Raw genomic sequence first — 21,073 nt, 5'->3', positions numbered from 1 at the left:
ATTCCTCTGCAATCTCTTATCTCTTTTCAATGACTATAGATGAGAACGATTTTTGCCCATATATATACAAAGTGTATCCTACATATTTATTGTCAAACAAATTATTTTAATCTATCTATTTGTTTTCCTCATTTCCCAGTTTTATTGTTCAGGCTAATATGTCACGTATAGATATGTGTTCACACAAGCTAGAGGGTCTATTTTTTGGAAGTCGTCAAAGCAAACTTGCATAGCAAGATTTATCATGGAACCTGGCTTAATTGCCTTAAATAATGCTAGATTTGAAGCTGAGTGTTAAGGAACTTACTTATTGATTTACTTTTATATACTAACCCAATTCCACCTATGTGTATTCATTGTGATTGTCGTGCTGCCATACCTCGAGCTAAAAGCAAGATTTATAATGGGAAAAATCGACATATCCAATTAAGGCACAATATTATAAGGCAACTCATTGAAAGTGGTATAATGTCTATGAGCTTTGTAAGGCCAGAAAGGAACTTGGTGGATCATTTGACCAATCCACTTGTGAGAAGATTAATGAGTGAAACATTGAGGGGAATAGGACTGATACTCAAACTTGACACTTAGATATGCACTAAACCTATGTGATTGGAAATCTCATAAATAAGGTTTAATGGGTAAAATTAAATTCCAATTGATCATTGTGAGGTTCTGTTATTTAATTCTATGTTTATCAATTCTTTTAAATTAGAAGATTAGTGATGAGTTCATCCCTATATTGTAAAACAATATTGATGTAATGGCCTCAAATTATTTAACTAGTAAATAGTTTGGAATATTACTATAACGTCTCTAGATTTATTTTATTGGTAAATAATTCAAACAGTTACCACTACTCCTCAATGATCAAAGAACTAAGCAGCGGAGAGGTATATATCTCTCTCAGGTTTTTTTAGAACCACAATAGAAATAAAACTAAATCATAAACAATAATAACCAGAGAAGTTACTAAATCGATATATAACTTAAATCATCATAATCATAACTTAATTAATAATATTATCAAGTCTATCATCAATACGTTAATCAAGATAATACATACCAAGTCTAGAACATTAGGGATACATAATAAAGTCTATAAACCAACACAAGCCATACGATAAGTTTAAAGATAACATAGAGTTTATAAGATAATCCTCAAGGAACGTGGAAAGCCAATGGTCCAAGACTTGGTGAGTAACAAATCCTCGTAAACATGGTGATGTGTGTGACCTCTTCTCGGAGGCAAGTGGGAAGCATGTTGTCTTCCGGAGTTGACCTGTAAGTGTCATTGTCTATGTAATATGAATCTTTATTGTAGCCATTTTTTGAATTTGGCTGCCCTGGAGTGGTTTTTCCCTTTAATGTGTTTATTGGGTTCCTACTTTGTAATAAAAATACTTGTTTTATGATTGTGATGTTTTTCCATTAAATATTACTTTTTTACTTTATACATTTTTATTGTTGATTGTTTGATTTGGGGATTTGAACTTAGTTCCTTGTTCTAACAAATGCATGTCAAGAGATCTGATTATACTGAGTTAAATACTCAGGGGGAGACGAAATCAACCTTTAATTCAAAACAACGCTTTTGAATGATTTTATAGTAATGTGAGATACTTCCTTGCTCTTAATTTTAATATCTTGCATTATATTTATCTTATTGTTATTTTTTTTAAGATTAATATATTTATTTATTAACATGAGTTTTTTGCACCGTCAAATTATTTCACAACAATAAATTAGTATGGGTCCTTTTCTTGTTCAACATGTACTTGCTAGGCTTTGTGTTATGAGGTTTTTCTTTTTGGTTTTAATTGATGATGAAAATCTTAAAGTTTATAAATTCTATTTTCTTGTTAGAAACAAAATAGAGCATTAATGAATTCAACAATAATTACTACCCAAAAAAAAAAAAAGAACAAAAAAAGAAAAGGGAATTCGATATGACTTGAGCAATTATCATGAGTAAAAAGGTAATTAAGCTTAGCTGTCAAACCCTAGAAGGAGAGCATCGTAGAAAGAGTATAGTAGAGTGGGGGGAGGGAGTCGTAACTCCCTCCTCCCCGACCCCTTTCTCCTTCCCCCTCCTCCCTCATTTTTTCCTGCCTCCACCGCAGATTGACCAGGGTACGTGTATTAATGGTTCTCGGGGTGCTTTCTATCCACACATGAAACGCATGAGGATGTGTTGGGTTTTTGTTATTGTATTTTTGTTGTTTTTAAATAAGAATGTATTCTCTCTAAATCTACTTTTAGCAGCGATCTAGTGACCTCCGCTTCATAATGCATGGTCCCTAGCTGATTGAGCTACCCCTTCGGGGCTATAACATTAATGATATTTTAATGTTTTATATTATTTGTTTTACTTTTGTTTTGTTTTTATATTCATTTATTTTGTATAAGAAAGTGTGAGAGGAGAGAGAATATCATTTTATGATTATAATAAACCATGTGGATTGCTAGAGTTGAACCCAATACATTGGGTTCAATTGTACCAATGCTAATGTATAGGGAAGATATATGAAAGTTGCTGTAGATGAGTTTTTTGTGATTTTTTTGAAATTTTTCCTATGTGTAGGAAATGGAAGCAGCTTTAGGGTAACTGCTGAGAATACTCTTAGGTTTTGTTTTCACGAATCCGTAAGAATAAAGGCATTGGTTTCTAGCCGGTCTTTTATTTTCTTATGATTCCTTTTTTGTGAGCAAACCATATACCAATGATGGGTGAATTATTAGAGCAATAGTAACAGCTTTCCAACCATTTTCCCTCAATTTAGGGAATAAAACTATTTTTTTTCATTCTCTATAAAAAAACACTTCACAATAGATTCCCTTATTTTCTTTATATGAATTAAATACTATTTTTTTTATCATTGCAACCAATGAGAAAGGAGAGATGAGAGAGAATTGTTAGGACATGTGAAGGAGAGAGGAGAGAGAATGATTTGTTTATAATTTAATAAAGTATTGGGTATCTACAATGTTTCTTAATGCATTGGGAAACATTTTAGATACATTTTGGTGTAGGTTAAATATAGGGCTTTTAATGTGGGTGTGTTTTTATGGTTTTTTTTGAAAATTTTCCTAAACATAGAGAAGGGAATGACATATAGGGCATTTGCTGCTAGTACTTTTAGGCAAAAAAAAAGAATTGTCACTATAATAGAGGCAACGAATGAGATTGCGATTGATAAAACACTAGTAGCGGAAATAAAAAAAGCTAGGGAATCAATGACTTGGCAGCGGATAAACATGATTCATCAGAATTTGCTGTATATCTGAAACTGATTGGGACAGTAGCTTTTCATAAATATTGCCTTATAATAGCCCGAGAGGCTATTGTGTATGTCATAGATAATGTTTAAGTTGTGAAGATTTCAAATTGTATTTTTGACATTATACGAAACATTTTGCTTCATTTGATTGTTATATCACTGAAGAAATAAGTCGTTTTAAAAAAAAAAAAAAAAAAAAAAAAGAAGATAATTAAAGCAACCAAACAAGGCCAACCATTTCTTCCTTGTCTCCAATGAAACTTCATATATGTAATGTAATTAATGACATAAATTTAGGGCACACATCGTCATTGTTTCTCTGCAACTAAGGAACTGTTTCCTAGATGGAAACTCACAACCTAGTCCAATAAAAACAAATATCCACAGTGCTAGACCTGCAATTACCTCTATTTCTCAACAAATTATGTCATATATAATTGGTATTTGCGACCATATATAGAACATTACATGACGAGGAACAAGTGAGTAGTACTATAAGGCTTTTTAGAGTCTTTTCAGAGTCATCCCAAATGTGATGTGACTTTTAAAATTAACAATAGGTCAAAGTTCAATATATTACATCTTAAATTCAACGGTAATTAATTTTAAAAACCATATCACATTTGAGATGACTTATAACATTACTCGGAACAAGTAGAAAGATTAACTCTAAAAAAGAAGCCGATCGATCACACGGCTGTCCTCTAGTTCCCACCCCAAACATCATTAAACAAACATCTACAAAGTCTAAGATTCTCAACACAAATTAAACAACACCCACGCTGTAATCATATTTGGTCGATAAAATCCGAACCTTCTTATTGGGTGACAAGTTGTCGATGACCAAGGAGCAGTTTACGTAGACATCAAGCCTCCTCAACTTCAAATCTCCGAGCACAACGTTAACTGGTGCATGCACCGACACAAGCAAAGGAATCCTCCCTGTATGTCGGTTTTCCATGAGAGCTGCTTGTAGCCCTGACCCAAATGGGCTGGTTCCTGCTAAGGAAATGTTTATTATTGTTGTGTTCTTTCTGGGTTGATGGAAAGCTGGGAGTTTTCCGTAGCAGAGATTTGAGCCTGTGTAAGAAATGGTAATCTCGCTGTCTTCCCCATACGTGAAGCCTATGTGTTCATTTGGGTTTTCAGCTTTTACTGCCACGGCAAATTCTGTGAAGAGGCTCATGTCGGGCTGCATGTTGAATGCCTTGACGCTGAAGCTATCGACATTGTAGGATGGAATTTGTGGCTTGTATTTTGTGTAGAAAAGGTAAGTGAGGAAGAGGAGGAGGAGTGTGAAGAAGAGGAGAAAGCAATAGCAGCAACACAAGAATTTGAAGCAACAACTCCTGCTTGACCTTTTGGAAGGGTACCGGGGGACGTTGCGCCTATATGGAGGGGGCCTGAGGCTTCCATGGTTGTGCGAGAGCATCACATACTTTGGTGGTGCGTATGGGTGGCCGTCGGATTCCATGATGATGATGATGATGATGATGAGGAGGAGGAGGAAGAGGAGGAGGAGGAGGATAGCTCAACGTCGACGTTTGAGAGGTGTTGTGGTGGTGGACCCTTTGGTGGGCATAGGCCATAAGAGTAGGAGAAGATGAAAGAGAGGGTCTTCTTTCCTCCTCTATCTTCTCCAATGGAAGAAGAGATAGAGAAACTGTTCTTTTGGGGGGGATGGTTTGCATTGGTTTAAGGGCAATTTGTTACATTTGTGTGGACAATATGGAAGGCACAGACAGTGTGTTTGTCTAACCGGGTTTTCAGGCAAGACAAACTGGTTTTTCTTCTAATTTTCTACCATGTCTTCCTCTTAATCAACGATCATGCATTTGCCACGTCACTCACTTTTTTATTTTTTTTATTTTTTTAATTCAATGTTACAAGAAAATAAAACGCAAAGGTGATAGAGTTTTCTCAAGAACCGTCGAGAATATATAGGTCAAATAAATGACCCGGCCCATCAAATGAACTTAAACTGCCAAAAGATGCTGCAATAAAAGGCAAAGTTCCGTAAACGAAACAAAACACCAAAGGGCTTGCCGCATGACCATTAGTAGTCGGCTAAGGAAACCAAACAAGACCAAGGAAAGAGGGAAAACTTTGTCAAAAGAAGAAAAAAAAAAGGCCAGCACAACAAACTAGCCAAAAAAAAAAAAAAAAAAAGGAATATATAATTACAGAGAAATTTAAAAAGACAATAAATTAAATCTCAGAATAGAAGATCCGGCGGATGGTAAGGTGGAGGAAGGCAGTGGGGACACGGTGAATGATTGGCGCGTATAAGCCACTCGCCGAAGCGTGAAAACCACGCGCCACCAGTGAGAGCCGAGAGGCTGAGCAACACCACAGGAAACTGGAGACAGCAGCGAGAGGCGGTGGGTGTTGTCAAACGCAGCGTGGGGCTTCCCACACATCGGCACGTGTAGTTTACATGTTAAATTAACTTAATACTAACGGTATTAATGGCACACTTCGGAGTTGAGGTTGAGATCCACAACAATTATTCGACCGAATTATTTAGTAATTTGGTCACACAATTTGAGACTTCATATATACGAGAAGTGCTACATATCATAAATTTTCTTCTCAAAAGTTGGTTTCTAAATAATGTGTCACCATCTCATGAGATTTATTATTTTGTGAAATGTGTTACCAACTCATAAGATGGTGAGACATCATTTGAGAACAAATTTTTGAAACAAAAATTTGGGATATTTAGCATTTATCATAATTTACCCACTCGAACAAATTTTGGATAGTTTAATCGCCTATCTAAACTAATAGGTGGGGAGAGAATTGGAAATTCTCATCGAGGGGGGCCAAAACATAAATACACAATATTTAAAATCTAAGATTAAATAATAAAATCAGTATCAATTCAATATTAACAAAATATAAATAAAATAGAAGATACAAAATAATTTTTTTCATAATATATTTTAATTTTATACTCAATCACCTATTTGATGTTTTCCCTTCCCCCGTTTCCTTGTTTGAATAAAAAAATAAAAAATAAAAAATAAAAAATTGTACCACATCCGTCATCCGTACATAAAAATAGCAAAAATAACATTGATAAAATAAAAAATAAAAAATAAACAAAAATCATTAAAATGATTTCTTTCCATTATTTATTTTATTTAAGGCATTTTTTTTTCCTAGGAAAGGGGTACATTGCAATTGTAATATAGTTTAAAAGGGGGACATTGCTACAATTGAAAGTTTAGAAGGAATACTGCAAATCGTCGCTTAGTTAAATGGGGATATGTATACTTGTTCCTTGGAGTTTTATAATTGGGCTATCATGATCAAGTTAATAAGGGCCAAATTTAATTTTTAGCCAAAAAAAATAGGTCACTATATATATAGATTAATAAAATATGGGAGGAGCCCATGGCCCATGCGAGCCCCCTCCTAGATCCATCTCGACTGATAGGTTTCATATAAGGTCTTTTACATTAACTATCTAAATTACTAATAATTCGAGGAAGTAATTGTTGTGAATCCTTATATCCGCACCGAAGATTAAGAATCCATCTGAGTTTACGATTTCAAAAAGTGTAGTTTAGAAATGTGTGATTTGAAAATATGATTTTTAAAAACACAATTAAGTTTTTGGCTAAATAACTGTTTGACCTTTAAAATCCCAGTTTAACCTTTAAAATTCTACATTTTCAAAAAAGCACCTCCTCACCTGCGATTTGAAAAATCAAATTTTTTACGTTTTTAAATCGCAATTTTTTAAAAACGCAATTCCAAATAATATATTTTCTGCGATTTGATTTTTATTTTTTATTTTTTTTCTGGGATTTAGTTTAAAATCACACTTTTTGTTTATAAAATTGTAATACAAAATGAACCCTAAACAAGTAGACATCATATCAGGCAACTTCAAGTGGGCATTGAAAAGAAGGGGTTTAGAAGTTTCTTGTTAGTGGTAGATGCAGAAGACATTCCTAATTAATTCTTACCACTCAAGAAAGATGGGTGGCCTTGAATAGTCAGTCCCTTTTGATTGGCAACTGCTTCCTCTAGAGCTACAGCTAGACAAAGAAAAATCAATCCCTTTCGATCCCCAAAAAATTAATTGTAAAAGCCAAAAAGCTCGACCTCATAATTACCACTTGTGAATCAAACAAAACCCTTAAACTAAAAGTCAAATCTTATGTCTAGGGCTTAGAGACACTTATACACACTTCACTAGTCCCCCTTAGACTTAGCACTAATTGCATCTTTATCCATTTAGTCGTTTTTCTTTTTTACAACTTTTCTATAAGAGTATTCTCAATGGCTTAGTCATTTTGCCTTTTTAGCTAAAATAGTTAACCATTTATTCAAAAAGCCTCTCCATTGGATTATGAAAAAAATTACAAAATGCAAAATGCAATTTTCATGCATTGGTAAACGGTGTCATGCTACATGTGAGTTGATAACTGTGTCCACTAATGCAATTTTTGTTATTAGTTTCTCTTACCCCCTCTTCCTTTAACATTTTTCTTCTTCCTCTTTTCAAGTTTATCAACCAAATGAGTCCAAATGGTTTCCGTTCGTTCGGACAAAAAACCCAACTGAAAGAAATTAAGATGGTTCGGCAACTTACATTTACACACGTTAAAGTTTTAAAGGCTATATCTTTATTTCATTATTTGATTTGACTACAATACTCTATTTATAGAGCTTTACATAGATTTGAATAATTTTAGATACAAACTAAATTCCTTAATTTAAGACAATCAAATCATCTTAATCCCTAAATTTAGAATAGAAATTCTTATCTTTATCATACAAGAACTTCAGGTTCTGGTACCAGTTTTACACAACAGGGAACAAAATCCAGGTAACAATGGCAGAAAACTCACACACTCGCACAGCAGCAAGACAAGACATCTGGTTGGAAAACAGTTCTTTATTGATGTCCATAAGAATCCAGCTTAATTACATCATTAATTATATACAGAGAACTGCCATTTAGTTGATAAAACAAAACACAACACCATAACGTAAAACAGAGCAACAAAATCCCTTAAAACAGAGCATTTGGGCAGGAGGTGGATTCTGAGCTGCTGTACTCGGACTCTGTCACATATCATGCGAATTCTAGAATTAAACCAGAAAAAAAAAAAAATTCAACAACATTTGCAAGGCGGCAAAGGAGAGGATGTGTAAATGGTGAAACGACAACTACATGGTCTAAAGGAGCCAAGTCGCATGAATGAAACGACCGACACCATAGCTTTCTTCACCTTCATGACCACCATCTTCCTTATTTTCCGAGGCCTTGGTGTTCCCAATTTTTCCAACTTGTACATTTTCAGGAAAATCTGCCGTTTCTTAGCTCTGTCTCGTTTGTAGCTTAAAGAATGCACCAAGTTGGTATGATGGGGCTGCTCCTTTCTGGCCTTTGAAAACTCTCTCCGGCCATGGCTGTCTTCTTCCCTTATTTCCTGACCATGTTGATCCAACGGCTCATAACGATCCAATCCGCAGTTGAGAGACCTGGTGGCGCTGCGGATTAGGGTGTTCATGGCTACACAAACTGATGAGAGACACCGAATTCATATATATACATGAAGATGAAGTTTTGTTTTTTTTCCTTTTTTTTGCACGTTTTTTTTTTAATTGGTGTAACTTTGACTCTAGTTTTATTATGTTTCCTGGCCGGCGCTCATACACTGTAAGGGAATTCTTGTACACCAAAATCAACTCCTTAACCACCAAGCATTTAGTGCCTATATTGGGACACCTCAACCATAACACAGCTTCGAGCTACCATTATTGACCTTTGACCAAAACCCATGTATAGTCCGCTAAAAATAAATATTTTCCTAGACAAACAGAAGGTTCCTCAAGGAAGGAAAATTACAAGAACTTCTCAAATCTAGTTGAATTTTCCTAATGAGATACATTATTTATACATTAAGACGCCTGTTTTCAAGGGTTTACTTTCAAACATGACTGTGAAAATCATCATCGTTTAATCTTTAATGGGTTCGTGATAATTTAATAAGCACTTAGAATTACATGTAACATTTTTCTATTTTAAATTTTTAGGTCTTTTATAGGAATTGAGATCTCCAACAATTTTAAATGTTTCGAGAGTTGGGTTTACTTGCCCAAATAAATTTTGACGAGCTCAGTTATTTATATGAAGATCGATCTTATAAAAACTCTTTTGCATTTACTACAAAAATTATTAGCAATTCAGTCAACAAAATTGCTGAAATGCCAATCTTTCTTATACTACCTAGGTCAAAGATTTTTGAATAAGATAGCATCATGTTGAATGTGGATGAAAGTTTGTCCGACACATACTATGTTGATCTAGAATCAAACTGTTCACACACTCTACCTCTAGGCGGTATCGTTTGGAATTTGTTGACTTTTCCGATCAAATAAGAATTTGCTACCTACTCCCCATGCTTTTTTAATGCCTAATGAACAATTTCATCCAAAAAAACAATTCAAGATAACTATTTTTATTGATAATTTGACATGACGTGAATAAAGAGATGCTTGAAATTCAAAATTTAAACATGAACTCATAAAGATCCTCGGCCGTCTCTTTGTTCTGTACTGCCCTGTATATCCTCTTTGTGGATCCACTTTGATTGGAATCAACTTTCCTACTTTTGAGCTTGTCTCTCCTCTCTCTCACTTTCCTATGAGTTTTAATTTCTACTCCCCTATGAGTTTTCTCTCTTCTTTTGCACCGGATCTCCATAGCTAGTATCTTCTTTTTGCGTGTGGAGAACCCCAAAATTGGTTGTAGTTTCGGTTTTGGTGTTCACCAATATTCTTTTTTTTTTTTGCCAAATACCTCTCTCTCTCTCTCACCGGACACCATGGTGGTGCTTTCCTGCCACGGACCGATCTAGCCATTAGCAGTTCGTCTTTTCCTGCTGTGCCGTTTCTCTACGATTGCTACAATTGGCATTGCGTATGCAGTTATGCTACTGCTTTGCCACTTCAAATCGCTATTTCTAGCGGACAACTTAATTGACCCAGTCATTTATTTAATTAATTCTCAATAACTTTTATATTATTCTTTTGCACTGGTCCGCTGTTTTGGGGCTTTTATTGGGTTTCCCACCCCTTTATTTGTATCTTATTTTCATGTAATCTTGTCATTTACCCTGTATTGAACAAAAATGAAAAACCTAATTGACTTAAAATAACACTTATTCTAAATGTATAAGTGTTTCACAAAAAATAATGTGGAAATAGATTTGACCTAACAATTTATAATCAACTAAAACAGATATGCAATAATCAATAAAGAACTTAGATATTTTTGTTATGAAGAAGAAACTAATTAGAGAATTCTCTAAAAGTAAAACATTTCCGGAGCAGCTAAACCCAGATAATCAACTAACTCAGTAATAGAATAAAGGATTACAGGAAGTTCACACTTATAAAACATTTTCAATTGACACTATCTTGCATAAGATAAGCTACTCACTTGCCTTCTACTGTAGTAGCCATTTCCAGAGACAGTTTGCACAATCCTTCTACGTAATCTCCCTTCACCGGAACTCCGGTTGACTTCACTTTAACAACCAAGTAAAACAAATGATCACTCTAAGAGAGAGAACTAACAATCTATATTAAGACTCTCTTAGCACACGACGGCGAACACTAGATGCCGAATTCGTTACTTTCTCTTCTATAAATATGTATTTATAACATCTACAAAACCCTAGACCTGGGCCCACATTAAAAACATATTTTGGGCATAAAATCTACGGGGTGTCCGGACAGGTTAAGTGCGTGTCCGGACAAGGCCTTGTGGAGGACGAAAAAACATGTTTTTGGAACTGCTGTTCGGACAGGCTATCTTGCTGTCTAGACAGCCTTGGCAGGACAAGAATTTATGTTTATGGAATTGCTGTCCGGACAGGAAAAGGGCTTGTCCGGACAGGGCTGCAATGGAGGAAAAACCGCATTCTAAAAATGTTGTCCTATCATGATCAACAACTTCGATCGATAAGCTTTTGTGGTCTGATTGAGTTGAAACTTTGTAGAGATGTTCATGACACGTGAATCCTCATTTTGAACGGTGAAGATTGGATTCTGAGCATCCTATATTAGTGTTTGAGCTCATGAACAGTAGCCTCTTCATTTTGGAACCGAATGAAGCCAACAAAAATACTTATAAACTCCCCCTTTGGCAATTCGGTGACAAAACCAATATGCCAAGACATCCCATCATCCCCCCATATTTACTCCCCCTTTTTGTCACAGAATGACAAAAGGTCTTCATGGTTCCTGAATCCTGAAACACTCACAAAATTCATTAAAGCATATGTGGAACATGAATAAACAATGACCAATAATATAATAGATTTGAATAAAATATAATCATGAATAACTCACCAAATCTGTTAGAACATCAAACAAATATCATTCATAGATGCAATAAGTATATCGAAATCAAAATCATCTGTGGTGTTCTATCTATTCCAATCAAGGGCAGTAAAACACTAATAAGCCCAAGGAAAGTCATAGAAGCATAAATATGATCAAAGCTCCGAATGCATAATCAGTAAAATGCAAGATCATGAAATTTTTTTTTTCTCCCCCTCAAACTAAAACCACAAAAATAAATAAATAAATAAATAATTGACCATAAATAAAAACTTGTATTGATGTCCAACAACTCATGCACGTCCTCATGAACACCCTAGCAAAACAGAGTGATCAATATACTACACAAACATTAGAGATTCAACATATGTATGAAGCAACTTGTTCCGCAAATGCAATAAAGTAAGCAAGAACTCAGTAAACTCATGCGAAAGGTGTAGTGTGTGAAACCTCCTATTAAATAAGATTTCATCAGTTGAAAAAAAACATAGACAGACAACTTGGATAGGAAGGACAAACAGTCTAAATCAATCAACAGTCAAACCTTATCATGCTAGGGCCTAGACTCCCTCATTCGATACACTCCCCCTAAGACAAATCATTCACTTTTCACTATGTCATTTAGTGACTATCTGTTTCCGCAATGATTTGGTCACTGATTATTTCTATAGGGACATATTGAGGCAAACATAAGTCATTGTTTACATTTTATGCTTTTAGCATATTGATTTTTTTTTTTTTTATTTTATTTATTGAATTTTCATATTTTTGCTTTTAGCACATAGGAGAAAAATGCTGGAATGTTTAGGAGGTAGGTTCAACTAACAAGTTGGTCAAGTTGATTAAACTAACACTACCTATCTTCCTTAACAAAAAAAAGTCTTATCAGAGCTTCCAAAAACATATCAAAAATGCAAACTTAATAGGAGTATAGAGTGCACAAATTCGATCATGAGAAGAATGACTCTTACTCCCTCAACAGTATCCAGAAAAACAAAGCAGATCATTCACATATGAATCATCAGATGTAAAGTGCAGAATTGTTGAACCCACACACATGCAAGATATGCATTTAGAAACAATACACGAGACAATGAACATCGAACAAGGAAACAAAAAAAATTTCACAAAAACATTAACAACAAAAAAATGCCCTAGAATACCAAAGAGAAATGAAATATGCATAAATTCTAAGCATGTCATGTACCCACCTAATTTAGGTGAGTCCATTACCACTCCCCCTCAATGGGTGAATGGTATTAATCTTCTTGACCCAAACTTTCTTCACATCAGGGACAAATGTGTGACTCTTATCCAAGACATCTAACCGTGTTACTACGCCCCTCATCATGTTGAATAATTTCTTATAACTATTTCTAAAATGTAAATATTCTCTTTTAGGCTCATGACTGTTAAGTTGAAAACACTTAGGACGGATATGTCCAATCTTACCACAGTTATGACACGTAGAAATAAACCTTTGAGAAGGTTGGTTCCTTAACATATGCGCACTTCTCGACTTAGAACTAGACACATAGGAATCAGTTAGAGCTCCCTTACCTTTTCAACCTTTGGAAATTTGAGGAGAAATTACCTTCTTTTCAGCCAAGCTATCTTCTTTGTTCACTGGTTTCACAAAAATCATCTTTGAAGAAGAAGCAACATTAGTAGATAAAATAGCATATTTATCAAAACCCATTAATCCAGTTCTATCAAATGAATGTTTCTAATTATGTAGCATTTGATTTAGCTTTTCACTAGAGAATTTTGTTAAATGATTCTTTGATTCATTCAGATCATTCTCTAAGGATTTCACTTTGGTAATTAGCATGTGATTTTCAGACATCAAAGTATTATGAGTAGCAAGAGAATCAGTTAAGGTGACAGAAAGTTGATCAAGATTAACCTCTTTGAGTTTCTTCAAGTGCTGCTTATTCAGCCTTTTCAGTTTAGTGCATTCCACAAAGAGATTATTATAAGCATTTTGCAGATCATCTTCCTCTTCCGATTCATTATCCAACACACCTTGTTTGTCTTGAGAATTACACTCACTATGCTCATGCTCACTCTCGTAACTAACTCCAAAAGCTAAGTAATTAACTCCCTGTTCAGCATCGTCCTTGTCTGACTCATCACTTTGAGTCATATTAAATGCCTTGCCATTTGACTTTCAAAAGTTTGCACAGTCAACACGAATGTGCCTATGCCCTCCACATTCGTGACACTTGATACCTCTAGGTGACTTACCTTTCTCAACATTCTCAATTCTAGATTTCTCAGAAAGTTGTGAATTGCTATTTCTAAAATTTCCTTTCTTGGGTTTAAAGAATTTCCTAAACTTCTTAGCAAACATAGCTATTTCTTCCTCATTTCCAGAATCCTCATCAAATGAACCACAAGAGTTAACCTTAACATTTTTTTGCCTTAAGAGCAATATTTTTGGTGTTATTGTGTTTGGGTAGAATTAGCTCAAAAGTCTGAAGTGAACCTACAAGTTTTTCTACTTTCATTGTGTCTAGGTCTTTGCTTTGTTGTATAGCAGCAATTTGAGGTATAAACCTCTCAGGTAACGACCTTAAGATTTTTTTCACAACTTTAGCATTATCCTTTTTTTTTTCCCCTAAATTAATAGTAGAGTTTCTAATGATAATAAGCTTTGAGTAGAATTCATCAAACGTTTTATCTTCTTACATTCTATTCTCCTCAAACTGAGAAACCAACATTTGAATTTTTGAAGTTCTAACAACCTTAGTTCCTTCTAAAGTTTCCCAAGCTTCCTTAGCTATCTCACATCTAGAAATTCTTGAAAATTTCTTATTTGAAACAGATATGTAAATAGCATTTATAGCTTTGTCATTAGCAGTAACATTATTCTTTTCCTTCGTTGTCCATTCAGCTATTGCTTTGTCGGGACGAGTCCATCTAAATTCAACAATATGCCAAACGCTAATGGAGTTAAAGTATGCTCTCATACGAAATTTTCAAAGCATATAATTAGTTCCATCAAAGACATGAAAGGAATTAGGAGCAACAATATGAGACATTTGATATGGAGTCTCGGATCACACTCAGGAAATAATTCCTTCATACCAATTGAAAAAACTAATTTACTCAAAATAACACCTATTCTGAATGTATAGGTGTTTCACACAAAATTATGCAGAAATAGATCTGACCTAACAATTTATAATCAACCAAAACAGATATGCAATAATCAATAAAGAACTTAGATATTTTGGTTACGAACAGGAAACCAATTAGAGAATTCTCTAAAAGTAAAACTTTTCCAGGGCAGCCAAACCCAAGGAATCAACTAACTCAGTAAAAGAATAAAGGATTACAAGAAGTTCACACTTACAAAACCTTTGCAACTAACATTATCTTGCATAAGACAAGCGACCCACTTGCCTTCTACCGCAGTAGCCATTTCCAGAGACAGCTGGCACAATCCTTCTACGTGATCTCCCTTCACCGGAACTCCGGTTGACTTCACTTTAACAATCAACAAGTAAAACAAACGATCACTCTAAGAGAGAGAACTAACAATCTATATCAAGACTCTTTTAGCATACGAAGGCGAATTCTAGATGCAGAATTCGTCACTTTCTCTTCTATAAAGATGTATTTATAACATCTACAAAACCCTAGACTTGAGCCCACATTAAAAACACGTTTTGGGTATAAAATCTATGGGGTGTCTGGATAGGTTAAGTGCCTGTCCAGACAGGGCCTTGCGGATGACGAAAAAACATGTTTCTAGAACTGCTGTCCCGAATAGGCTGTCTTGCTGTTCAGAAAACCTTGGCAGGACAAGAAATTATGTTTCTAGAATTTCCGTACCTACAGGGAAAGGGCCTATCTGAACAGGGTTGCAATGGAGGAAAAATTGCATTATGGAAATGCTGTCTTGTCATGATCAACAGCTCCGATTGATGAGCGTTTGTGGTCTGTTTGAGTTGAAACTTTGTAGGGATGTTCATGACACATGAATCCTCATTGTGAACGGCAGAGATTGGATTCTGAGCATTCTATATTAGTGTTTGAGCTCATGAACAGTAGTCTCTGTATTTTGGAACCGAATGAAGCCAACAAAAATATATATTTTTTTAAAAAAGAATAAAAATAAGAAAAGCTAAACTCCTAGACAACTCAAAATTTGCTCACCAAAAATAACTTCACTTAAGATGAAAGAATATCACTGATTAATTTATTACAAAATACTCTTTGGCAGGGTCGGGTCTCGCCGCATTCGTGTCAAAAACCAAGTTTCTCATTTTTCTTCACATTTTCTCACTAAAATTCGACTTTATATCATGGTTTTTTGTTCAGAATCATAACATCTATTGATTTATAGGTTTAGAAACATATGGGTATTCAAAGTCAATGAAAAGAAATAATCTTTTGAAGAAAATACATGGACGCAAATTTTGGTTGTATGATCAGAATTGGTAGAAAATACTGTATTTTACACAATAAAAAATTATAACATTAATCTTCAAAACTACAAAAGCATCATTAAACATTAAACTTCAAAAGATTCGGCCAAATCATACGACCTAAAATCAAAAATCTCACAAGAGAGAAATAGAATAGTCATGAGTACTACACACAAATGTTCAAACATTACACAAACTGTCAACAAATTAAATACTAAACAACATGACACATAAGTAGGCTCTCATACCATTAATGTAAGATTTTGAGAGAAAAGTAACACATGAAACATAAAAGAGAATCACAAAAGATACTTACCTCTTGCCATTGTTGCTTAAGTGCTTAAATTGAATAAACAAGATTGAATGTTTGTAACTTTGTAGAATTTTAGAACCCTCACACTATATCTAAATGGAGAGTGATTGACAAATTTGTTAGCCTCTCTCTTTGTCATGTTAAAAAAATTGTGACTAATGGAGAATTGAAGGCCAAGACCCTTATTCATAATCTAATGTTGCTTTATTGGGTTAATAACTTTATTAGTACCTGGGATTGCAGTTTTTTATTTTTTCTTCCTAGGTTTCCAAAACAGTCAGAAATGATACATGACTTATGGAGAAAGACGAAATTGATACCTCCGTTAGATTCCGTGAGAAAAAATTAACGGTCTATCACATGTCACTCCCAAAATATGCCACGTGTCCTTAACAAAATAATAATAATAATAAATCATAAAAATAATTAATAATTTTTTTAAAAAAAAACCTAAAAAAAAAAAGACAAAACAAAAAACAAAAAAAAAAAAAAGAAAAAGGAAAAATTTGGGGTGGCCACCTCCATTTTGGCCATTGGGGGGTGGTTTGGCCACCCCCAGACCGGTCTGGGGGTGGCCGAACCACCCCCCAATGGCCAAAATGGAGGTTGGCGGCCACCCCTCAAATTTTCAATTTTCAAAATTTTTTTTTAAAACTTTTATTTTAGGTTTAGTTTTTTATTTATTTATTTTATTTTTTATTTTTTTTTATTTTTTAATCTTTAGAACACGTGACATTTTTATATGGTAACACGTGTGACGAAAGGTAACAGAAACTAATAGAGGTATCAATTTCGTCTTTTCCTATAGGTCGGGTACCATTTTTGATTAGTTTAAAAACCTGGGGGGAAAAAAATAAAAAACTGCAAACTCAGGTATTAAAAAATTTAGTAACCCTTATTTTAATTACCCAAAAATTTTAGTTTAATAAAACACTTTTAATAACATATGTAACATGTGGGCCACTTTAAATCTCTTTGTATACATGTGTTCTAAATACTCTTCTCTAAGACGTCTTAGCAAATGTTGAAAATTAAATTATAGTGAAAACCCCATGCATAACAAAAGTTACATGCTATCTAGTTGTAATAAAAATTGAATACCTATTTTTATTTATTTATATAAAGTAATGCTATAAACAATATTTTAATGTCAAAAATACCTTACATTAATGCTAATGTAGCAGTTTCAACCAACTCTCAAATTTTTTGTTCGTTTTAACAAGTGACATGAATACTGAAAGCAAAGCTCTGAAACTTGGGTGTGGAGTGAGAGCTTTAAGTCTATCATCGCATTCATGCTGAAACAACATTAATGGGTGTCACATTGGACCACATACCTAATTTATTAGCCTAAGCTTCCAAAGTTGTAAAAAAATTTACAAAGCAACCTTTCATTTATGGCAAGAATGCCCAAGCTCCGGTCAGAGATCACGTAAAAGAAGCTCTTTCAATTCAGTAAATTCTTCCACGATTATCCTTCTTCTTCCTCCGATCCTGTGACCAATCTTCTGGTGCACCCTCTTTCATGTGACCTCTTGGCTTTTCAATAACATAGTCCCAGCCCTTGCCTGTGATTTGCTTCAATATCGTCGGCTTTCAGCCACCCCTTTAAATATACACCTACTCCTCTCCTCTTCCCTTCACACTTCTCATCTTTTTCTCATACTTTTTCTTGCCTACAAGCTTACTCAGACTGAAAAAGAAAAAGCCAAACAAAAGTTAAGGGAAAGCTCATATATAGACAGACATGAAGGGTTTTGTTTGTGCTTCTGTACTCGTCATTCTTCTCCTTTTTGTTCCAGAAGTTATGTCCTTGAGGCACCTTGGCCGGCCACTCTCACGTACGATATTCTCTCTCTCTCTCTCTCTTTCTCATAGATTTGATATTGTCTTTAAAAAATAGAACTTTTAAATTGAAAAACATTTTTTTTTTAGTAAAAATTTTATTTTTAAGTTTTTGTCCAAAGTGCATGCGTTTGGCAATTTTTTGAACTTTTTGAACCCTTAAAAGCATTTTCAATTTTTTTTTTACCAAACATGTATTTTTTCTTCAAATAGACTTTTTGAGTATTAAACGCACTTTTAGGCTCCTTAAACCCATACCCAAACATGCCCTAAATAGTATTACAGGGTTTAGAGCATGTTTGAGATTGTGTTTGAAAAATAGAGCTTTTAAGTAAAAAAACACATTTTGGTAAAAACTTCATTTTTAAGCTTTTACCCGACCATTTTTAGGCATTTTGAACCTTTAAAAGCACTTTCAATTTTTTTTAACCAAACATGTACTTTTTTCTTTAAACCGACTTTTTGAGTGTTAAATGCATTTTTAGACTCTCAAACGTATACCCAAATATGCCCTTAGCCTTGCTTTATAGTCGGGTGAAAAAAGTTTAATAATTATTTTTAAAATGAAGTTGTAAAATTTATAATATCATTAAGTGAGTAGATATAGTTCCATAATATATAATATATATCATATAATTAATAAAATTATGTTCTTGGCTAATATTTATTCTTCCTAATATCCTTATAATTATTATGATCATGTTAAACAGGTCATCATGATGAGGGCCATACCCATTACACCGAGGGTAAAGCAAAAGACGGGTTGGTGGCAAAACCAAATTCCTACACGGAAAGAAGGCCGATGAAGAGAAAGGTACCCGATCCGCTCCAAATAGCCGGGTCAAGCTTACCCGATTGCTCTCACGCTTGTGGCTCGTGCTCACCATGTCGGCTAGTCATGGTGAGCTTCGTCTGTGCATCGCTTCAAGAGGCTGAGACATGTCCTATGGCTTACAAGTGCATGTGTAATAACAAGTCTTATCCTGTTCCATAAATCTAACTACTTTTGTTTTTTTGTTTGAGCCCCTACAAGAGCTAGCTAGGTTGTGTAATCAGAGAGTTTCTACTTAATTAGGGAGTTGTTTATCAAAATTAGCAAAATTCTAGCTTTCTAAGTGTGCTTAAATTTTTTCTGTAGAGTAATTGGAAATGATGGTTATTGTTAAATGTCTGGAAAATTTGAATGGGTATGATTGCTAATCCAATATTAAGCCAAGTGAATTTGCTAAAATGGTGGATGAAAGTAACCTAATAATTAACATGCACTATAGAAAAAGAAATAAAGGGGGATGATCCCCAAACGATATAAGAGAAAAATTAATTTAACAAGACTGATGTAACTTTTAAAATTATTATTGGGCTTATGATTAATTACTATTAAATTTTAATCAAATATTGATTTTAAAAGTCACATCATTTTTTAAATGACATAAAAGAAATTTTTAGAATTACTCAAAAAATCTGTCCAAATTTATCCCGTTACCGATTGGTTTCGTAACAAAGTGATTGTGAATGTGCAGCTGGTTCACGCTAAGCTAATCTTTCCAATCCACCTAAATAAATAAGAGAAATGTTTGATTTTTCATCTTTTGAACATTTTTCGTCTATCTTCATATAGGAAATAGACAAATTTACCATTAAATGTTTGAGACCACATGTAATTTCATAAATTCAATGATCAATTTGCGCGAAAAGAAAAATAATAATAATGAAAGAATGAGAGATAGATGTATAAAAAGAGGTGAAAGAATGATAAAAGAATAATATTGTTCTTATAAATACCCAACATGAACGTGTCACTAATTTTGATGAATCTTATCCTAAGATCATATTTGAGATTGTATTTAAAAAATAAAGTTTTATATGAAAAATATTTTTTCAGTAAACACTTTATTTTTAAGATTTTACTAAAAATACATTTAAAAAATTTTTATCAAACATATCAACTTTTATTTAACATAAATTTTTAAGAACTAAAAGTGAACTCTTGAACCAATAAAAAAAAACGGAGCTTAAAACTCAAACATAGAATAATGTTAAAGAATCAGCTCCAATGCTGACGATGCAATCTATTGGCACGCGGATGGGCCAGAGAGAAGAGGGCAAGGGAGAAACAAACATGAAACAACCAGAGAAGCGATCCCCGAGAGCTACGGATCAGCCAGTTTTATAGGAATTTGGTTGGTTTTGAATGATATTAGACAAAGAAAGACAAAACGACATTCATTCCAAACTCATCAATCCCATCTTAACGGTTGTCTTTGTTTTGTATGCCAAAATCACTCTGGAAAAGAGAAAAGAGAACAAAAAAAAAAAAAGAAAACAAAAAAATGCCACTCTTCTTCTCCTTCAACCTCTCCTCCTCCTCATCCTCCTCCTCCTCCTTCTTCTTCTTCATCTTCTTCTTCCTCCTCCTTTGCCACTTCTGGTCCCACCACTTTCTCCGAGTGGACCCCACCTCATCACGAAGAGCACCACCATCAAGATGTCTCCTTAGACGCCATAACAGGTACTTTTCTATATGACTTTATGTCTTGCATTGCATTCCTTCTCTCTCTAGCTTTCTTCGTGTCAGCGTGTTGGACTGTGTGGATTTTAGTTTTGTCTTGTGTGTACATTGATGTTCTGTAGACCAGAGATACCCGCCTACACGGCTACACCTTTTTCAAACTTTTTACGGCATCAAAGTAATGTAAAAGTAGCCCTTTAATTGCGCTTTTTAATTATTATTTTTTTTTCCTTTTTTATAAGCAAAAATTCTTTCTTTATAGCTTCTGGGTATGCCTGTATTTCTACAATGATTCCATTTTCTGTGTGTCAATGGGTAG

The 21,073-nt window shown here is 34.2% G+C and overlaps 3 protein-coding genes across 3 annotated transcripts; 1 reads left to right on the top strand and 2 right to left on the bottom strand.

The window, feature by feature from the left end:
- Positions 1-3,922: 3,922 nt before the first annotated feature.
- LOC132181732 (NDR1/HIN1-like protein 6) lies at positions 3,923-4,755 on the bottom strand. The gene has a single exon (XM_059594970.2). The coding sequence runs from the start codon at positions 4,753-4,755 to the stop codon at positions 4,048-4,050; it is 708 nt and encodes a 235-aa protein (XP_059450953.1). The 3' UTR covers positions 3,923-4,047.
- Positions 4,756-8,175: 3,420 nt separating this feature from the next.
- On the bottom strand, positions 8,176-8,840 carry LOC148585312 (uncharacterized). Its single transcript, XM_088517017.1, has one exon. The coding sequence runs from the start codon at positions 8,810-8,812 to the stop codon at positions 8,414-8,416; it is 399 nt and encodes a 132-aa protein (XP_088373143.1). The 5' UTR covers positions 8,813-8,840; the 3' UTR covers positions 8,176-8,413.
- A 9,014-nt stretch (positions 8,841-17,854) lies between these two features.
- On the top strand, positions 17,855-19,412 carry EPF1 (epidermal patterning factor 1). Its single transcript, XM_059596554.2, has 2 exons — positions 17,855-18,241; positions 18,956-19,412. Exons 1-2 carry the CDS (start codon positions 18,148-18,150, stop codon positions 19,237-19,239), a joined length of 378 nt encoding a protein of 125 aa, XP_059452537.1. The 5' UTR covers positions 17,855-18,147; the 3' UTR covers positions 19,240-19,412.
- Positions 19,413-21,073: the final 1,661 nt, after the last annotated feature.

Source organism: Corylus avellana, chromosome 5, assembly GCF_965113065.1.
Source record: "Corylus avellana chromosome 5, dhCorAvel1.hap1.2, whole genome shotgun sequence".
Lineage (NCBI taxonomy): Eukaryota > Viridiplantae > Streptophyta > Magnoliopsida > Fagales > Betulaceae > Corylus > Corylus avellana.
The sequence above is the reverse complement of the archived record's forward strand: the minus strand, read 5'-3'. Positions and strand labels throughout refer to the sequence as shown.